At 45.8% G+C, this 20,190-nt stretch overlaps 1 protein-coding gene across 1 annotated transcript in view; it reads left to right on the top strand.

The window, feature by feature from the left end:
* The first annotated feature begins 11,271 nt into the window (after positions 1-11,271).
* Positions 11,272-20,190, top strand: part of RHBDL3 (rhomboid, veinlet-like 3 (Drosophila)) — a 23,174-nt gene continuing 14,255 nt past the window's right edge. The window contains exons 1-2 of the mRNA XM_010080028.1: positions 11,272-11,328; positions 11,696-11,854. Coding sequence (XP_010078330.1) covers positions 11,272-11,328; positions 11,696-11,854 — 216 coding nt within the window. The remainder of the gene's footprint in view (positions 11,329-11,695; positions 11,855-20,190) is intronic.

Here is a 20,190-nt window from a genome sequence, read left to right as displayed (position 1 = left end):
TTGTCACATCTTTCCTGGAAGTTACTTTCGGAAAAAAAAAAAAAACCAAAACCAACCAACCAACCAAACAAAAAGACCATCCCTGCAACACAGATTACAATTCAATCAGTGGTGTTAATGAGAATGCTCAACTCAAGGACCCTTATCTTTGGTCTCTGATTTCTTTACAACTAAGTCAAATACCCTTTTCTGTCTTGAGGATGAATTCTTTCACACAATCCCATTACTGTCCCATTTCTTTCATTCCTAAACTGCAAGAAGGATCCTTGAGAAGGGAGATTTCTGGGCCATGGCTGCTGTAGTTTTCTCCAGCACAGCAGCATGAGAGCAGCTCTTCTCCATTTCTTTTAACACGCGTCATAATCGAATATACCACACCCGGGAAATAGATCGTCTCAATTGCAGTAGCCAGGGCTTGTTGTTTCTAGGTCTCGATGAACCCCCGACCCTGTGCTTGTGATGCAGACACGGCAGACATGAACCAAAGGCCTCTGCTGTGCACCTGGTCCCCTGCAGCTCACACCCATGCCGGCAGTGTGCGGATACGCACCCGATCCTATTGAAGGAGCAGCTCTGTTTGCTGCAGTGTGGCAGGAAAACTAAGTGGGAGGTCTGCTTGCCTGTGGGTGCCCATGGGGGCCTCAGCTTTGAATGGTTACACTGCATTCAAGCCAGCCTGTTCAAATAAAAGGGGAATCTTAGAGCTTGGGAAGAGTGCACAGGCTTGTCAGAGGAAGCAGGTGCTGTTTAAAGCATGTGTGAGCCCTGTACATGTGAGAAATCTGGTTAGTTCAGTAAAGGAGGCAGAAATGAGGTGGAGAGGGGCTCTGTGAGTGAGTGCGGGTTTGACTGATGGGATGAGTGCTCTGTTGTGTGGGAGGCTGTGAAGAGAGGGTCTGCTGCTGTCTCCTGAGGATGTAAGGAGCCTCTGGTACGGCTCAGGCAGGGCCAGGCTCTGTGAGGACTTGCCAGCGCTGCGAGAAGGAGCCTTTCCCCTGATAACTGTCTAAAAGAGGGATTGCAAGCCGTGCTGTGGTACAGTTTGCTCTCAGCCTGGGGAGTGTGTAAAAGGGATTCCCTGCTCACCGTGTTTGGGCTCCAGAGACATTACATCTTGCAGGTCACGGCTAGCCCCAGGCCAGCCCTGCATTTTGTCACCTGCAGGGAGAATTGCTCTGCTCCTGCCGGGAGGCTTGGGCTGGGGACCTGCACGGACAGCACTTCTGCCTATGAAGTTAGTTGCAACCCTGTTGCAGAGTCTTTAAATCAGGATTTGCTTTAAAACTTCTGATAAGTTTTGTGTCTATTTAAAACTGTGGCAAAGAGAACTATAGAAACACTGTGCCCTGCCTTGCCTTTGTCCCTCGTATCCAGTAAGGGTATATAAGAAGTCAAAGATACAGCTTAATTTTTCTGTTCTGTGGTTGTCTGTGCAGCTTTGGTGTTTGGACAAGTCTCTTCTACCCTTAAACCAAAGTGTATTTGACATAGTAGACACTGGAAAGGTGCAAACACCGCAGATCTTGCCCTCGGAGTCCTCCATGAAGGGAACCTGCTTTCTGGGTGTCATCCAGGACTGATTTGGATATATCTCCTAAGAAACAACATGAACCACCACAACTTCCAGAAGTCTGTCTCCTTTCTGCAGTTGTAACCCCTGTGATCTCCCTGGAAAGATGCAAGCCAGGATTGCTTACTCTCAAGTGTTTAAAAGATGGAGTTTAGAGTAATAATTAATACTACAGCCCCAGGCTCCATTTGGAACCAGCTCATCTGGAGGACTTTTGAGATGGTTATGTCGTTCCAGTGTAACACCAGGTGGCTACAGGGCATCGCAGGGAATGACATTATCTTCTGCTCCTGTCTAGTTTGGAAAGCAGAGGAGTTTGTTTGGTAGCTTCTAGTCCCCATGACTGAGCAAAGCCGGATGTAAAATCAGGACGAATTAAATATGTTTCCCGGTATGTTTAGTCAGAGTTTTGCTCTGCGGTGGTTGTTCTAACCAGAAGCGTAGTTTGAATTCCAGTATAGGTGGGTCATTCTGGTTATATGTGTGTTATGGCAGTTGTTAGTTGCGTCTTTAAATGTTTGGCTTAAGTTTTTCTGAGCCCTAATAACTTGCAGTCAGGTCAGAAGGGAACTGCTAGGGCCATCTAATCTCTCATAATGAAGGCCGGAAGATTTTCTGAGGGGTATTCTGCTTGACCTTAGCCATACCTCATCTCCTAGGAAAACTTGCAGTTCAGTTGTAAAACTTCTGGTGAGGTTAGTGAGCTGTTTCACTTGTTAATAGTAAAAATAATAAATTTATTCTAATCTAAAACTGGCCAGCTTTGACCTCTAGCCCCCAGATGTGATTGTACCTTTGCCATAGTGGAGAATCCTCTACTGCCAATTTTCTGTTCCTTTTGTGGTTCTTCTGGACAGTGATCAAGTCATTGCTTAACCTTCCCTTTCATAAGCTAATGAATTCAGCCAGTCAGACTGTACCAGTAACAAAGTGCTGAATGCAGAGGTAATGTCACCTCATTTACAAACCTGCAGGTCACATTTCCTTTTTTGAAGGCAGTGTTACCTTGAGAGCACTAAGTGTAACAAGCAAGGCTTTTTTTTTTTTTTTTTTTTTTTCCCCAGAGTGGTTGCTTCTGAGGACGGCATTCCCCATCTAAGCTGGCTGGCATTCTTGGCTCCTGGCCATATGGCTTTCTATTTGTTTTTACTGGAATATGTATTGTTTGCAAGCACACAGCTTTGCCAAAAGACCCAGCTCGTGCTTAGTAACATGCTGCTTTAGCTCATCTGTGAGCATGATGCAGAATTATCTTACGCTTTCTCTTAAGTCACTGATAGTAATTCTGAAGGGGCAAGAACAAATTCTCATGGGGCCCCATTAGTGGCATCTTCATGTGACAGTAGCTCTCTAGCTTAGTTTTATTTTCAAGACCTGTCAAATAGCCAGGCTCTTTAGCATGTCGAATGTGTGACAGCCTGAGTTTATGTCACATAAGTCCTCAAACACAGTGTTGTCTGGTGATGTCAGATGCCTGCAGAAATCAGCTATGCCAGTGATCTCGTCTTACGATCTGCACCAAGTTTATATTCTCATCCAGATTATATCGATTGAGCATAATCTATTTTCTGTGTCCTATTCTGACTGGTGCTAGACCAGTCCTCCTCCAGTTATGCATTATTCAATATCAGTCATCTGTTCATTTGCTGCGGGTTGCTATTAGGCCGACAGACCTCCTTTGTCCCATTAAATTGTTGTCACAGCCTTGCAGTTTTGGGAGCTGTGTGGGTGCCTGTCACCATTTTTGAACAGGAGTTTTGGAGCCACGGTTGGAAGGACTGCATTGCTGATTCAGAGATAGAAGAAAGGTAAAAAGCAGATCTTGATGTTCCTCCAGTGTTCCCAGACTTGCAGAACATCAGTATTAGTACTACCTTTAAAAATCTTTTGGATGCAAGTTACCTTGACCTGCTGATTCAAAGCTATCTAACTTTAGCAGCTGCTGTGCAGCATTCTCCAGAGTTACTGCTGGGACAGAAAGTGTATCATATGATAGAGATAATTTATTGGGCTTTTGTCCAAATACGGAACAGAAACATTTCAACTACTCCTTACTCTTGCGCTGGTGTCACCGATGGTACATTTTCCGGATATCAGACCAAAACCCCATTTGAATGAGAAGACTCATCCTTCTCATCTGTACCAGCAGAGGTGCTGCTGCGACAGGAGGCATTGTCTATAGCAGTGAATTTTACAGAAATGCTACTGTATGTTTACTTAACCTGGAGGTAAGCAGGGATCTGACTGCAGGAACTTGGCCTGAAATACAGCCCCAGCTGAAAAGCTGTTCTGACTGTTGTGTGTTGGTTTTGTTGTTTGTTTGTTTGGTTTTTTTTTTCCTAGTAGCAATAGTGATTAGAGCCTGTCTGTCTCCAGGCTGTGAGGCTGACTGTGCATGCTATGCCTTCTATTGAGTTATGTGGCCCAAATAGATGCAGCATCCCACCCAGAGTGTATTGCATTTCAGCTCTGAATGAAGTGGCTTATGCATTATATCCCATCATGATGTAGAAGCCCTGAGAGATGTAATTAATATTGATATAGGATTTTGAGATTCTCCAATAAGACATGACTAAACAGACATAAACAATAATTATGTGGTGGTAAATGAGAATATCGTGTGTCCTGGATATTGCTATTTTTGGCTTTTGATATTTAATGCCTTACACCATGCAGATGAAAAATGGGTTGTATTTTGATTAGACTGCAGAACTCATCACCTGAGGAGACTGGGGAGCCCTAAAAACTAGAGAAGTTCAAAAGGGAGAGCAAGAGGTTGGGCGTTTGTACATAATGGTGTCCGGGCCAGTGCTGACAAGCAGATTTTTTTTTAACCTCTTGCCAACGGATTTAAGAAAAGGTTTTAACTGCTAGGGTGGGTTTGGTCATGGTAGTCACTAGGGGATCTCTTGGAGGCTTCATCTTGTCTGTGGTCTGGGATGTGTGGAGACAGTCGGCACCGGAGCTGGGCTGGTGATGTACGATACACGATTTGCCATTCTGGGCTGTAACCTGCCCAGCCTGTTGCTGCAGCTGAGGACATCTATCCAGTGAGATGTGCAAGGTGCCCAGTGCTGGATAAGGATAAAAATTATGTTTCCTCCTAAAAAAACCCCACACCACTTTTTAGAGTGCCTCAGCTTCTTTCCATTAGTCTTAATGCACTTACATAAATAATAAAACAGGAAGAAACAGACCTGGAGAAGGCTCGGTCTATAAACATGTCTGTTTCCATTAAGCCTTGTGGCATAATGGAGGGCATCTCCTGCCATCCACACTGTCTTGTTAATCATATAATTATCTTCCTCGCTTTCAGTGCTGCATCTCCTTCCTTGTCAGTGCTGCTGATAATGGAGCTTCTATTTACCCTGTTGTTTTTTTTTTTTTTTTTTTTCTAGGGAGCGGCTTTGGTTTCAAAGCCAGCACAGTGGCATATTTTGAATAATTTAGTTCCGGGTGGCTTGAACACTGTGTGTAATTCCCCAGCTGAGACTGGAGGCTGATTCCTGTGAGTGTTCTGCCAGGAAGCTGATCTGGAGAGAGGCAGTGGGATCGCTCAGAGTGGTGGGTTGTCAAAACGGCAGAGGACCGAAAGATAGCTCAACAGGTCCTGTGAGTGCATCTCAGCTCTATCCTCTCTTAGTATCTTAGTATCTTAGCAAGAAACCCACAGGCACAGGAAGCATAGGGGAGAGAGCTGCATTAAAAACATGCATGGAGACAGAAACATGGATTTGGGTACCTGGCCGAGCATGATAGGCTTCCCCAGCAAGCTGTGGCTCAGAAGTTCCTGGGGTCTCAGAATGCAGGATTTGCTTGGCCTAGGTGGTTTGGACCAGGGGTCTGAACCTCTGTGGAGTCAAGGAGTTCAGTGTGGTGTCCAGCTGGAAGGCTTGATATGTTTCTAGATGTAAAACCTTGGCAGAAGGCCAGCTCTGTTCACATTCTCCCTGTACTGCTTGGCTTGTGGCTTGCTAATTGTCCTTTGCCGTTGCAGCCATCATCCAGTCACGCTCTGTAAGGGCTCCACAGCCCTCACTGTGCTGGATCACACAGGCACAGGTATGTTGCTTATGCCTTGTGGATGGAAAAATCAAGCTACTACAAGAGGGACCTGGGCTCACTCCAGAAATCTTGGGAATACCAAGAATCAAACCTGGTTCCAACACCCTCTTTCCTGTCTGCCTGAGTAGTGGTGCACTCCTGAATCTTTCTATTCTCCTGTTTTTGCTGAATCTGTGCTTCCAGTGCCTGTCTAGAAGAAATGCTTTTGCAGAAAGTAACAACAGATGGTAGAAATTTAGGTCCTTTCCTTTTCTTTGCACCTAAGACAGCAGGAAAAATATATTAGAGCAGAAATGCCTCTACAGATTGGCCAGCTAGCTGATGGGCCTGGTCCTTTGGGCTACTCTGCTCTTTGAGGTAAAGAGAATCTTATACCAGCTCCCTCCATCTCCGCTTTGCTGTGTGCTGCATGCAGAGAGACACTTACCCGAATCCAGGTGGTGGTCCATCTGCTCTGCAAACACCTCCCCGCCTCGGAGAATGCTGAGCTGGGTAACTCTGTGCTCTCTCACTGCAGCACTGTGGGGAGCAGGTCTGTCTGGGGGCCCTGCTTGAGGAGTTAGAGAGGGTGTATCCTCCGTGCTTAAACGCTGTCTGGCTTTTGAGAGCTGGGTGGTGTTTCCAGCCCTCGGGTTCACCTCAGGTCAAAGCAATCTAACATGTGCTAAAAGTACTGCTGGGCAGCCCTTAATCACTTTACGTTGTTTGGGTAGTGATGGGTAAATTCATTATTTACAGGGGAAGAGAGTGTGCGTCACTGGAGCCAGCAGTAGTGTTCTACCACACATGGTCAGGCAACTCAGATTAGGTGACTTCTAATGGTGAGAAGCTGGATTTCAAGGTGGAGGGGTATGCACTTACCTCTCCTCTGGTCTTCCTCTCCTCTGGATCAGGGTTTCTCCTCTCACGTGCACCTCCCATTGTTGGAAGAGACAGGAGGATCTTTAAGCTGCTCAGAAGATCACCAACACCAGGCGTGATGAAACTCCTGTTAAAACAGCCCCTGCTTTTTACCCTCTCATTTGGATTATGAGGCAGACTTTCATCTTCTGCCTTGTCATTCCTTTAATTTTCATCAAAGCAGCAAATGCTACATATACTGTTGCCACATTGTTGTTGGTGGTGGTGTTTTGTTTTGGGTTTTTTTTTTTAAATAAACAACAAAACCCTCTCACCAACTTACAGTACGACCCCAGAGAGTGTGGAAAGGTAGAGAATGAGCTCTGGTAAAGTGTCTTGAGGAGCGTTTCAATGCCTGTCTTAAATGTTTCTTCACAACTTCAACTTGGAGTCTGTCCGTTCCATGTATTGACTTGGAGACTCTTGATTTAACTGCTGCATGGCCCTTGAGGCTGGAGATGGTCTGGTTGTTTCCAAAGCTTGTTAGCATCCCTAGATTGCAGAGACTATGCCATCTAACTGTCTGAGTTCAAATCCAGCAAAGCTCAGACTTGTTTCTGGAACCCTTGGAGGTGAATAGTTTTTGCATGTGACTGAATCCCCCTTTCCAGTGCCAGTCAGGGGAAAGGGTCTACATGTCAACAAGACATGGTGATGTCTCCTTTCCAGTGGGAAATAAGGCAGGAGTTGTCATTTCCATGTAACAGGAGGGGAAGCTAAAGCTCAGGGCAATTTATTTCTAGAAGTTGGGGTCAGTGCCAGGAGGCCTGACTGCCAGGCCAGTCTCTCCCAGAAGCGGAGATACCACCAGATCACAGAACAATTCAAGTTTGAAGGGACTGATCCAACTCAAAGCCAACTTCCAAATTAAATGTAGCTCCTTGGAGCCTTGCCCATTGTGAAGACAACTTATGACTTATGATGCCAAGACAAAGCCCCTCAATGGGGAAACCATGGGTGGTAACAACTTCTCTGTTCCTGCAAAAGATCTGCAATCCTAAAGGCAGCCAAGGATCCTCATGTCGTGCCCAGTTCAGCTGTTCACTCTCCAGCTGCTCCGATGCCCCAGAGGGCTGTTTGCCATGGGGGAGAGGAGCAGCTGGCTGCGCTCTGTGAAATGTCTGCGTTTTCCCAAGATACCCATTGTCTGTCTGCAGCACCAGCCTCCACCCTACTTGCTCACTCAGCCGTGGCTGATGTGTCTTTAATTAAAGACAAGAAACAATTTGAGATTTTGTTTTCTTTTCTCAACGGCATTTCCTATTTCCATCAGTGTTTGCAGCGCCCCCTCCCCTTATTTTTGTCTTGTAGTTTTGCTGCGAGGCCTTCGTTTTATAGTGTGTCTGCTTTAAAATAAGGAAGAAATAGGAAAAAATAGCTTGTTTTGGGCCAGGGAATTAAGATCCTGGGTCAGATGGCTGCTATGGTCATTAAAATATTTACATTTTTGCTTAAGAGCCTGGTTGAGGATCAAGGGACTTAAGGCTGATTGTCATTGAAATGCAAGGGAAACCTTGCATGAAATTGCCGTTAGTGTCCTATTGTTTGGGGGGGGTGAGGGGTGCAAATGGGCTTCCTCATCTCTGCATCGGTTGTGTTGCGCTCATCTGCCCAAGTGGATGGGCAGAGGCAGCAGTGACTGTGCTGAAGGAAGCCACTGAGCTGCCTTAGCTGCTGGGAGGCTTTGCCAGGGGAGCAGTCCCTGTGGGGCTGGACCTGGGGCTCGGCTCAGCCATGCTGCTGGCTGCCAGTCATCGTCTGTCCTCTCCCTGAGACAAAGATGCTTGGCTGGGCTTGTGGGACAACTGGCCCTTAACGAGATCATCATGGATAAATACATGAAGCGTCTAGCAAAGGTCAGTTGCCTCTTTTATAATTGATGGACCCGAGTGTTTTGAGTGTGCCATCACGCGTTGCTTTTGTTATGTGTAGGGACACATGTTCGCAAGGACCAGGTCAACCCCTTGGTTTTTGTGGCTATCTGTGACATCAGAAACAGGGTTTGCCGCTGTTTGAAGTGTTGGGGTGGATCTTGAGTGTTGTGGTGACAGATGAAATTTTTATATGCTAAGAAAAAGTATTTAAACATAAATAAGAGAACTCCCTTACAGCTTGTGTTTACAGTAAAACGTTCTGCTCCAGGTTGTGGAAGCAGTGGTCTGGTCCTGCTCTGAGGCAGGCCTTTTTAGTTCAGATGCCAGTTGTTCATTGTTCACCTCTTACTCTTTCATGCTGTTCAGATCCACTGTTTTAGTTCAAACCTATTTCTAATTGGTATCGTTAACAAAGTGCCAAAAAGAAAATTATACGTAGTAACATGAAAGAGGAGAACAGGCTCCCTAGCACATTTACAGTACTGAAAATACTAGCTACCTTCTGCCGCTGCTTTGGGACAAACAGCAAGACAGTGAGCTGAAGGAGGAATGCTGGTGCCTATTGGTGTGAGAAAGAAAAATCTTGGAGCAGAGGCTCCTTCATAGCCATCACACAGGCTTCAGCTGGCTGTCTGTTTGGGAAGCCAGCAGCCAGTAACAGGTATGGACCGTTCCGCCATGAGTGACAGGATTGTATCTGCCCTAGTGCTGATGAGTCTGGGGTCATTCGTGTGTCCTCGTGGGCTGGTCTGAAGCTCTGAAGTGGTTGTGTAATTCCTGTTCTTGGTTACAAAATGTTTCTTTTTGGAAAACTTTAAAGAAGAACAGTGTGGACTAAGTGGTTTGTGATCTGAGCAGCTCTTTTGTGCTTTGGGAGCCTGTGTGCTTCAGCTCTGTATCTCTTCTGCCCTTTGAAGGAGCAGCCACATTCCCCACAGCTGTGACTGTTGGTCTGTCCTACAAAGTCAGACTGAGCACACAGCACGGGGGGAGAGTTCCATGCTTAGTCACTGACCCTGGCCCTCAAAGCAGGGAGGCATTTAAGCCTTCAAGGAGCAAATGGTTTTGTCCTAGACAAGATAGGTTCTGACATCTTAAATGTCAAGATATAGTTAAAGTGGTGCAGTTAAGTAAGATGTTGGTTAGGTCAAATGTTTTCAGGAAACAAGGATGAACACAGCAGTATCTATGGGATTGCAGGTGTTAGATCCGTTCACTGAATGACTCATCTCACAGCTTCTGCAAATTCCCCTTGAGAAAGGTCATCTCAGGTATTATGCTAATAATACTTAATTTCCTGGATATCTGTGCCTCTGGGACTGGGCACTGCACGCTTAGGCTGGCTTGGGAGTCCCAGCAAGAGCCAAAAAGCATCAGAGTGGAATGGAGTGCCTGAGTGAAACCCTGATTTTGAGGTTGGTTTTAGAATTTGGTCTGTTAACTTAAAGCACCAGCATGCCCTGACTGGAGTAGGGGAGCTAAACTTCTCCAGGGATTAATATTAAGCCCTTGTTTAACAGCAAACAGCTGATGAAATCCACCTTTGGCGCTGGCTGCCAGCTGCCAGGATGGTATATCCAGGCCACCTCGCAAGGACAGAACAACCCTTGTCAGAGGGCGGGGAACAGTGCCCAGCTCTGACTGTCTACAGGTCGCTTGGTTTGTCTTGTTTTGTGTAATCCGCTTGCTGTCGCTGCTTCCTCGCAGAGGGGCTGCTGCTTGGACAAAAGAGCAGCCCAGCCCTGCTCCAGCAAGGGGCTGTGATCTCGGGTTAGACAGCTCCTCCTCAACAAAGCAGCAGAGTCCCCAGAGCAGTGGGACAAAGGTGCTCAGGCTGGAAGGAGATGGAGCCAAATCCTCACACATGGGCATTGCATCCTCTAAACAAGCCGCCCACGCCTGAGGCTGGTCTGTTTTATAGCTGCTCAGCTCACTGCAGACCAGTGCAAGCCCTGCTGCTGGCAGGCTGCATCCTCTGCCACATCCCGCTTCTCCTCCCTTGCCAAGGCAGCCTTCACTCCACTGCATCAGATCGAAGGCCCGGCGCCTGTTCAGCTTTTGTTCTCTGTTAGGAAAGGCTGAGGATTGGCAGGACCTTTTTGGCTCTGCCAAGGCCTTTTATGTCCCAAATGTTTCCATGAAAAGACTCCCTCCTGACCACCCTGCCGCCCGACAGCCATTCAATCCAGCCAACAAGCTTGATATCATTATCTGCAAAAGGAGGCCAGTGAGTACCAGGATTCTCGCAGCCAAGTTTGGGAAATCAAAGGCAAATCTCCCAGCAACAGAGAGTTGGTGGAGATCAGACTGCGCCACAGCTAGCGCGGGCTGGTCTGGCAGCTTGCGTCCACTAGTTTTCAAAGCACAAAAGAGACGCACTCGGCGTGGTGCCAGCGCTGGCTTTGTTGGGGCTGGGGATGTGTCCCCCTGTGAGCTGGCCGCCCCTCACAGAGTGCCCTGGGGAGCTCAGCGTGGGTTAGAGGCCGCTGGAAGCAGTCGTAAGTTTGAACAGCCATGCAAAGCTGTCTCTGTTCTGTCAGTGGCATTTTTAGCAGATTAAACACTTAGTCTAAGGGAAAACAGTGATGTTTTTGGTCAGGGTGGGATTCATTCCAAATCTCAGCTAGGACTTTCCTTCTAATGACTCTGGTTTACGTTTTGAAAATGGCATGTGGCTGCTGTGTCACTTTCAGTTTGACATAACATTCATCTGCTTTGCTCCCTGTCTAAAGACTTTCTTCCCAATCCATCTTAAAATAGAGAGCTCTTCAGCAGTGAAAGCACTTAGCATTTTGAAGGCATCTGTAGAGATGAAAGGTGACTGCTGGGAACACTGAGCACAGAAAGGGCTTGAGGGGGGGGATGGCGTATTCCTGTGTTGCAACTGTGCTAGGAAGTACAGGAGTAAAGCTGTTTTCCGTACAGTTTATCTCACAGACTGCATCTCTGGTTTGCTCGATAGTCTGGATAGAGAAGGATATAAAAAGCATCCAAGAGAAATGATGATGCAGAGGGAAGGAAGGTGAAGAGGACCTGACTCAACTGGGTGGAGATGGGATGGTGGTGTGAATGATGGTGGGTTCACCTCTGTCTACAGCGGGGTGCTTTGCAGTCCCTGGGCAGTGGAAAGAAGCTGGAGGTGGGGTGATTGCAGGGCAATGTGTCAGCAAAGCCTAGAGCAGCCCCTGGGGTCCCTGTGGGTCTGCAGCAGGTGATAAATGCTTAGGAGGGCAGAGTTGTGTGTGACGTCAATGGTTAATTCTGGCACCTTCCCCTCCTATCCCAGTTTGATCCTGACAACACCGGCTACATCAGCACTGAGAAGTTTCGCTCCCTTCTCCAGAGACACGGCTCGGAGCTGGACCCCCACAAGCTGGAGGTCCTGCTGGCCCTGGCAGACAGCAACTCTGAGGGAAGGATCTGCTACCAGGACTTCGTCAACCTGGTGAGTGCTCGGGCTGGCAGGGCCTGTCAGTCCTTGGCTCTGCTTAAAACATCGGCGGTTGAGGAACAGTCTCCCTCCCCTCCTCAACAGCAGTCCCTGCATCACATTCCGCATGGGCTTGCTGAAGTATTCAGTGGTGACTGAAGTCTCAAGCCAAGAGTCAAGTTGCTGCTGATTTTTCCAGGGAAACAAGTTTGCATGGGAAGAACCTGTGGGAGCTGTTGTAAGGGGAGCATGCAGCAATGGCTGCTGCTAGTGCAGAGGCTTTTGCTCTCAGTGTCCGTTGGCAGCTGTCGTAAGGAGCCATTTGTTTGCAAGCAGAGGTCTGTCAGTCTGGATGTCTCCTGTTTTATCTAGAGATTTCACCACTTCCAGACAAAAATATGCAGATAATATTGTGTTGACTTGATTGCACTGCTGTAGGCATCAACAGCAACAGGCATAAATGTTTTTAGGTCATGTTCATTTTATCCCAGGTGAGTGTCTCAGACTGCATGAGTCATCATCTGGATGCCTTTCTATCTCTGCTAATGAGTCTATTAGTGAAGGGATCTCTCTGTTTCTTGTCAAGGCAGTTTGGCAAGCCAACACAGATGTAGGCATGTTTTGTTAGATGCCCAGGATGGCCCAGAAATGTTGTTTGCAAGGTAGGTATCTTGAACAGAGGCCATCCCAGGGGCCTTGCCCTGTTCTTCCTCTGTCGTTCCCCACCTGAATCCCAGCAGATTTAGTGCAGCAGTAAGAGAAACCTGAGTGACAAAGTCACTGTGCAATGAAAGTCGGTGACCATCTCTAAGGTTTTGCTGGAAAGCTGGATGTGTTCTTGATGCAGAGTATAATAATTTGCATCTCTGTGTGTTCTTGCAGTCAACACGGGGATTTGATCTCTGTTTGTTCTGGTCACTCATGCATGTGTTCTTGGTTTAGAAGGAAAGTGTCTTCCATATGTCCTGTCTTCACATTCATCAAATCAGAAAAGTATGGTGACAGGGCACAGCTGTCAGGGATCCAGGTCACAACCTCAGTCACACTGAGGTCAGTGTGAAGGTGAAATTACTGTGACGCAATGACATAGATCTCGTGTATCTAATCAAGCTGTCTTGTTAGTCCCTTGCATGTCTTTAGGTACACAGTAAAATAAATGTGGCAACTCTTAAACAGATCACAGTGAGTGTGAGGTTTTCCCCAGCTCCAGTTCAATATACAGCGTGGTCAGTGGTAGTCTGTGATCAGCAGAGTATGGACAGTAACAGCTGCTCGTTCTACAGTTTGGTATGTTCAAAGTACCACGCAAACATTCACTAATTGAGCTGCACAACACTCAAGTGGCAAGAAGAGGTATCATCTAATTTCTTTTACAGAAATGATGGCCTAGGGCCAACCAACATGTTGGCAACAGGCTTGAGAACAGAATGAAGCTTTTTCCTCTCAACTTGCTCCACTGAGCTCCAGCTCAGTGTGAGCTAATGAGAGGCAGGTGGGAGGTGAAAGGCTTGGACATCCTCCTCCTCTGGGGAACAGGAGATTGTGCCAGCTCACACCTACCTGATGTGATTTCTGCAAAATGGCAAATTTCTTTCACTACTATTGAATGACTCCTGTAAAGCAGCCATTGATTTTTCTGTCATCAATCCCTCTATCCTCATCTGCATTTTTTGCACTTTCTAATCAATAGGAAATGCAAATGCCAGAACGTTAAACTATTTAAAAATGGTATCTCTCTTCTCACTCCTCCTCTAGTTGCTATTGATTTCCAACATCCAAACTTTTTAGGGCTCCTTCTCTTTTCCCTGGTTTCCTGCTCCCGAAACCTGCCTTTTGAACTTCCTGATGGAAAGAAATAGCGCAGCTGACACAGAATCACTGTGAAATCAGTGATTTCTCTCTCTTTATAGCTGTCAATCCTGGAAACTATGTGTGGTGGTGTTTAAGTGCGTGCTTGTGCTTGATGATCATCAGCAATCTCTGCTTTTTGCTCAGGTTAATTTGTCTGTTTCAGTAGCTTAGCAAGAATTGATTTATTCCCAGAAATGATGGTGCTGGATGTGGGGAAGGGAAAGGCTGACCTTTTACTAGATCCACAGAGGCTTTATAAGTACGGTTCTGTGTGCATGGTTTTCCTTTTCTCCATCTATATTCATGAACAAGTACTCTGACACGATCAGAGAGTCTTATGGCCTCCCAAATGTGTCCAATGTACCGAAACTTTGAGCAAGAGGTAAAATTGCATTAGTAAAGCTCTGGCCACTGGAGAGGCCTTGAGGGGAGGAGTGGGGCTGGGTACCAAAGATGCTTGTTGAAACTCTCGATCTTTGCTGGATTTCCTGGAAGCGTGACAGAATGTGATGCTGCTTATTCTGCTGGGTGCTTGACTACTCACTAGAGAGTCTGATGCTGGGAGATGCTGTTAGTGACCACAGAAGCAGCTGTAACTCTGTGAAATTGTTATTTCCAGAAGGCACTACAGGCAGACCAAAAAACCTCACAGAGCAATAGTGCTAACATTTTCTGCCAGGGTACTGCGTGTCCCAGATAGGGCAGTAGAAAATGCTCATGCCCGTATGCTCCAACATCATCACAAGCATCAAGAACTCTGCCTGCTCCCTCAGGTACTGTGATCCCCAACTGGCCACGTATGCCACTAAAAGGGGGTATTAAATCACCATCTCTGAGTTTTTCTTTTGCAGAGATCTCAGAGATGGCAGCACAGCCTCCCTGTCAGTAGTCACCAAATGAAAAGTTAACATTGTTTGAGTCTGTGAAAGGACTTTTTGTCCAAAATCTCAACATGTTGTTTTATCTTAGCAGAGGTGGGACATATCTCCAGCTGGGCATAGGATTTAGTAGGCAATAGCCAACCATGTTAGAAGGACCGGTTCTGTAAGGTGCTGAGCCCTTCCTGCTGTTCCCTTAGTTCCCTATACCTCTTGCTCTAATTCCAGCCTGATTTTCCATTGCTTTCCAATGCTTCAAAAGTAGCTGCTCATATTTTTCTTAGGACATTTTTCAGTAATGCATGGCTGAAAGTAACTTGTTCTTATTAGCCACTTCAGGGATAAAAGCAAGGCTTGCTTCTGTCCCTTGTGGGGACACTGCCTTTGCCCATAGGTTTCTCATGGCCATCCTTTCTGCTTTGAAAAGTAACTCTTGCCTTTGGTGTTTCAGTGCTTGCAATGGTGATGCTTTTACTTGGGATACTTCTTCCAACCTGGTTTGAACTGAAATGAAGGGAAACAGTGAAAGAAGAGCTGTAGCTAGGAAAAGAGAGAACTTTTTTAAAGGAGAAAACATTGAATTTTATCTTTTGGTTTTGTGAGAGTGTATGGGGCAGCACCACGAGGGCTTTATTATCTTTGTGGAGGTGAGCTTTTAAGAAGTTACATACTGTATTCTTCCTGTCAGATAATGTGGAGGTGGGAGAAGTCCTTTAAACCATGGTTTGCTTGGGGTTTTTTTTAGTGGTACTTAGACGTGGTTTGTGGCACACTCATAAAACAGCTATAAATTCTACTTCCAGTGTCTTTGCATGTCCTTTACTGAACCAGCTGACAGGCTGCGTAGAAGGCTTAGGTGATCAAGGCTTTGCAGGAACTGTATATAATTCTTTACTACCTAAGTCACTGGGAGGATAAGCAATAAAGTCTAAATCTCCAGTTCTCAGGGGATTCCTCAGGCAAGACAAAAGTTTGCCCAAACGAGTATCTCTTCTTCCTGCTAAATCCTTGTTCACATTCTAGTGAGTGTTTCAGGCTTAAAAAGGCTCTTGCAGAGTAACCCAGGACCTCAGCTCTGGTGATGTTGACTGGTGTTTGTCATTTTTGCTCTCACTGTTCTAATTGGAAAGGTTTGTTGCAGGCAAAGCTGCAGGTCTTGTAGCTCCATTTCTTCCCCTCTGTGCTTCCAATTAGCTGCACTGTTGAACCAGGGCAAATCCTCTGACAAAACATCAAGAGGACTCCCAGCTGGAGTCCCCTGGGACATCCTTTGGCTTCCAGTAGGACACTCCTTTATGTGTTCCCTCTGTCCTTGATTCACTGTCTTGGCTGAAAGTACAGGATTCCTGAGCTCTCTTCCTGGCCTTTATTCAGAGATATGATAATAAATATTTAATTTTAAAAGATTTGAAAATCCCATACTTCAGTATTTGATCTAATATTATGCTATTATGAGTAAGGAGGAGGTTTTCCCAGCGATAGATGAGAGCAGTCATTGTGTCCTTACCCTTTTCTTGCCTCTCAATGTATTAAAGCCCTCATTGAGGTGCAAAGTTCTTACTCCAGGGAGCATTTCCAGGAGCTGGATACCCCAAATATGCCTCACACTGCCTTCATGTTGTTTTCCTTTGCATTTTGGAGAAAACTGGTGATGTTTGATGTTCCAAGAGCCATGTGCATCTCCTGAGGGAGGAAAAAGCCATCAGAGGGCCAGGTGAGTGCCTCGAAACTTAATAAGTGGGATGCAGGAGCTGCTTTTGGAGTGTGTTTGGCTTGTACATTGACCTGAGTCCATTAGATACTGGATATATGTAGCAGCAGAAGAGACATCTTTCTTCCAAGTGAACTAGTCTGGCAAATAATCATTATGCCAGTTAAAGTGGAACTTAGCATAGAAATTACCATCCTTAACCGTGATTCCTCAGCTGTTTCCAGTTGTGTACAGTTGAAACTTGAGAAGCATGATGTCAACTTAAATGGTCATTTTAATTGTGTATGTATCTAAAATACACACAAGTGGGAAATGTTATAAAGATATTTTTTAAAAATTTGCTCCAGAAAATTAAATCTGTATTAATTTCTGTTACGGAATCCTTCCCATCACCAATGAAAAATCAAACAGGTTTTGGGGGGTTTGAAGTTTCAAACTTGCTGTGTTTTGACACAGTGTTATTTGAACAATGTTAGTCTTGTCCTGCAAGCAGTGTTCTTGGAATTAACCTTGAAATCTGAATGTAGTTTGCCTTTTTGACAGAAGTGCTGGAAGGTCTAAGCCTGGCACATTTAGTAGGAGTCCAGAAAAAAACCTTGAGCAAGGAATACCTCTACAATGACCAGGATAATTCATTTGATCTCTCCTGCCTCTAACTTTTCTTGAATCCCCAGAGTAAACTAATACTTGGTCAGAGCAAATCAGGATGTTGGTGTTTGCTTTTTTTCTATTGAATACTGTTTGGGAAAGGGCTACCAGGTTGGCTCAGAGGATGCGAACATCTGTGACAGATGAACTTGATGCTGAGCTATGTGTTTTGGGAGAAGCAGTCTTTACCCATATTAGCATTTTGTAGAAGTGTGGAGGGAGGGAAGGAAATAAATGTGAATCTTGAAAGCAAAATTGATTGGAAAGGCTGCATTTTTAAGTAAAGTGGTTTATAAAACTGGAACTGACAGAGGCTTTTAAAAAGCTTGTGCTAACTTCTGATTTAGTGTTCTGTGTCTTGGAGGATCAGAGCTGGAGGGCTGAATGCATTGCCTGTCACAGAGCTGTATGCATTTAAAAATAGCTGCAGACCAGCCTCAAAGATGCCAATACGTAATGGGCAGAAATCCATGTTTTTCAAAATCTCCTGAGTGAGGCTGAATAAAAACTGTAAAAAGGGGACTGTGCCCCACACAAGCCATGAAGCTGGAGATGGGGAAATGCTAAGTGACTTGGCTATCTGGGACAGCAACAGTAGCAGAGATTGCCAAGAATCCCAGAGAAATTGGTCTGCCAGTGGGAACGGACAGTTTCCATTGCAAGTTGCAGATCATCTGAGACTAGTTCTAGATGGGCACATGTCCTGAACAAAAGCCGGGCTTTGTACTTTACCAGAGTTTGGCACTGACCCAGGCTAGATGGCAAGGATGCAGTGTTGAAGACAGGTTCAGATCTAAGTAGGAAAAAGTTTTCCTTTCTGGCAGATGTATCAAACCCATGCTTTGGGCAGAGCTGTAGCACTGAGCCTTGTTTTGTTTTGGTATGGTGATACCAAAGGACAGAGGTGGCACTGCATGGTTACCAGTCATGTCAGCTTGGCTGTTTTGCAAGGGAAATATATTTCTTTCTCTCTGCATAATAACTTTTTGCAGGCAGGAAGGACTAAGGGAATGTGGTGTTCCCCTCCACTACCTTCATTGCCCACATACTGTTTGCTGTACCCATCTGCCTGCAGCTTTAATATCACACCCATTAAAGAAGTCCCAGATCAACTGCATGAAGAGAAGTGGGGTGGGCTGCCCTGAGCTTCTGGAGCTGTAGTAATGGGCAGGCCAACAATGGGCCCACTGTTCTTTCAACTGATGATTAAATACTTGGCTCATAAATACCAATATTATGTAATTCCAAAATCAAGTCAGTAAATTGTGACCATATGGGAGACTCTCTGTTTGGGAAGATTTGAGTCTTCCAAAGTCAGTCTGAGGAACAAAGTTGGTTTCTCATCAAGAGTTGGTGAGAGCAGCAGTAGTGACTTAATCCTGTCTCTCCTCATGCCCATCACCTCCTAGCTTGATATTAAAAGCGTGATCCAGAGGCCTGGCCCAGGACTGGTGTGTTTGCCTGAGCCCTGGCAGTCAGCTGTGCTGCGTCCTTGGAGATCATCTCCTCATTGGTGTGATGGGCAATGATTGCAGGTGGGGACCAGCAGGATGGCTGATTTTGATGGGTGCTCAGTACATCCAGTCACCTGGATGTCTGCTGGTGTGTTGCAATCTGGGGAGAATACTCTTGGTGCTGGATATCTCCATGTGTTGTGCAAGACTGCAGCAGTTCACAACCTGCTCCATTTCCTTTGCAGGCAGTTTTCTTGTTGCCTTTTTGCTAAGAGTTGATGAATTTGAAGATGGAGAAGACCCTGTCTATATCCTGGGACAGGATTCCAGACACCTAAGAAGTTGATCTCAAAGGTCTCTTCCATCTCTGAACACTTTGATGCCATGACCTCATACCTGAGTTAGCCATAAATGATTTCTCAGGTGTTTGCTTTGGATTGTATTGACAAACCCTAGAAACTCTTAATCCATTTACATGTTTGTCTGTTCCTATCTCCCGGTATCTGGGGACAGCTACCAAAAATCAAGTAGGAGCAAGAGGCTGTGCTGGCTACTTATGAGTGCAGTTGATGTGATACAGCCATACCTGTTGTTCAGAGAGGCTACCAATGGGCGGTGCCTCACAGAGTATAGAAATAGCCTTGCTGTGTGTGCTGAGGTGTGCAAGGTCTTCCTCCAGCAGTCACACGTGCTCCCCAGAGAGCTATCAGCATTTTGCGCAAGGGCTTCCCTTGCTCTTGTAATGTCAACATTTACTGCTTTCCTATAATCACCAGTTTAAATAACTCTTGGCATTTTATCATCCAGATGTGTCCAGAAACAACCGATATGGAACACATTGTAAAAATAATGGGGTGTGAGAACAGGTAGTTGAGAGAACAAAGCTATGACTGCCTTTTATCGTTTCTTGGAGGAAACCACATTGTCATGAGCTTCCATTATAGCTTCTGTGTGGGATGTGGAAGGTCCCATGTTTTACTTTCCTCTCTTGGAGGAGAAAGAGCTTTCTGCTGAACAGAAGGGCTTGAAAGGAGTGCAGCCTAGTGATCAGAAAAACCACCCAACCTGGATTCTTCTAACTCTAGTGTATGGTCACTTGGTGTTGTGAAGTCCAGCTTCCCACCTCCCCAGGAGAGCCAGAGGCTTTGTTCATCTGAGGTGGGACTTCCGCAGTGATCCTGCAATATCCTGCTCTTAACAAAACTAAGACCTTTCCCTTCTGTTTCATTTTTAGTGTGTTGAGGAACACCTCCTGAATCATCAAGCTGAATGAATTTGCGCTGCCCTGGCTGTTATTGGAGCTCTTTGGGCAGCGTTAGCAGTAATGCAGAGCAGGACACTGCACTGACCGGTCTGTGCTGAATTCAAGGGGCTGAATGGAGCAAGTCCCTTTTTGCCATGCTCAGCAATAACAGACACGGGTTCAGTGGTACCTGCGTTAGGATCAATGCCAGGAAATTTCTGTTATGAGGCTAGCGCAGACATGAATGTTGGCAGCCTCTGGAGTTTCCTGCCCATCTCTTTCACCAGTCTCTGCAGCGATTAAGTGATCATCTGCTGAGGGTGGTCAGTACTTCTTGATGCTGAACTGCAATTATTTTCTTTGGTTGACTCTGGAAATTATTGAATTTTCCACTGAAGTGCTGCAGCAGGGAAAAGCACTGACTGTTTTGTGGTAGACAGGAAAATCACACATATCACTGTAATTAGAATAATTAGAATAAGCATATCAGCAGCTTCAGACAACTGTCTGGTATCTGTAGCAGGCAAATTTATAGTTTCAGTCTGAATTTATTCTCATATGAATGA

This window comes from Pterocles gutturalis, unplaced genomic scaffold, assembly GCF_000699245.1.
Source record: "Pterocles gutturalis isolate BGI_N339 unplaced genomic scaffold, ASM69924v1 scaffold47199, whole genome shotgun sequence".
NCBI classification, from domain to species: domain Eukaryota; kingdom Metazoa; phylum Chordata; class Aves; order Pterocliformes; family Pteroclidae; genus Pterocles; species Pterocles gutturalis.
This window is presented reverse-complemented; position numbering and strand designations above follow the sequence as displayed.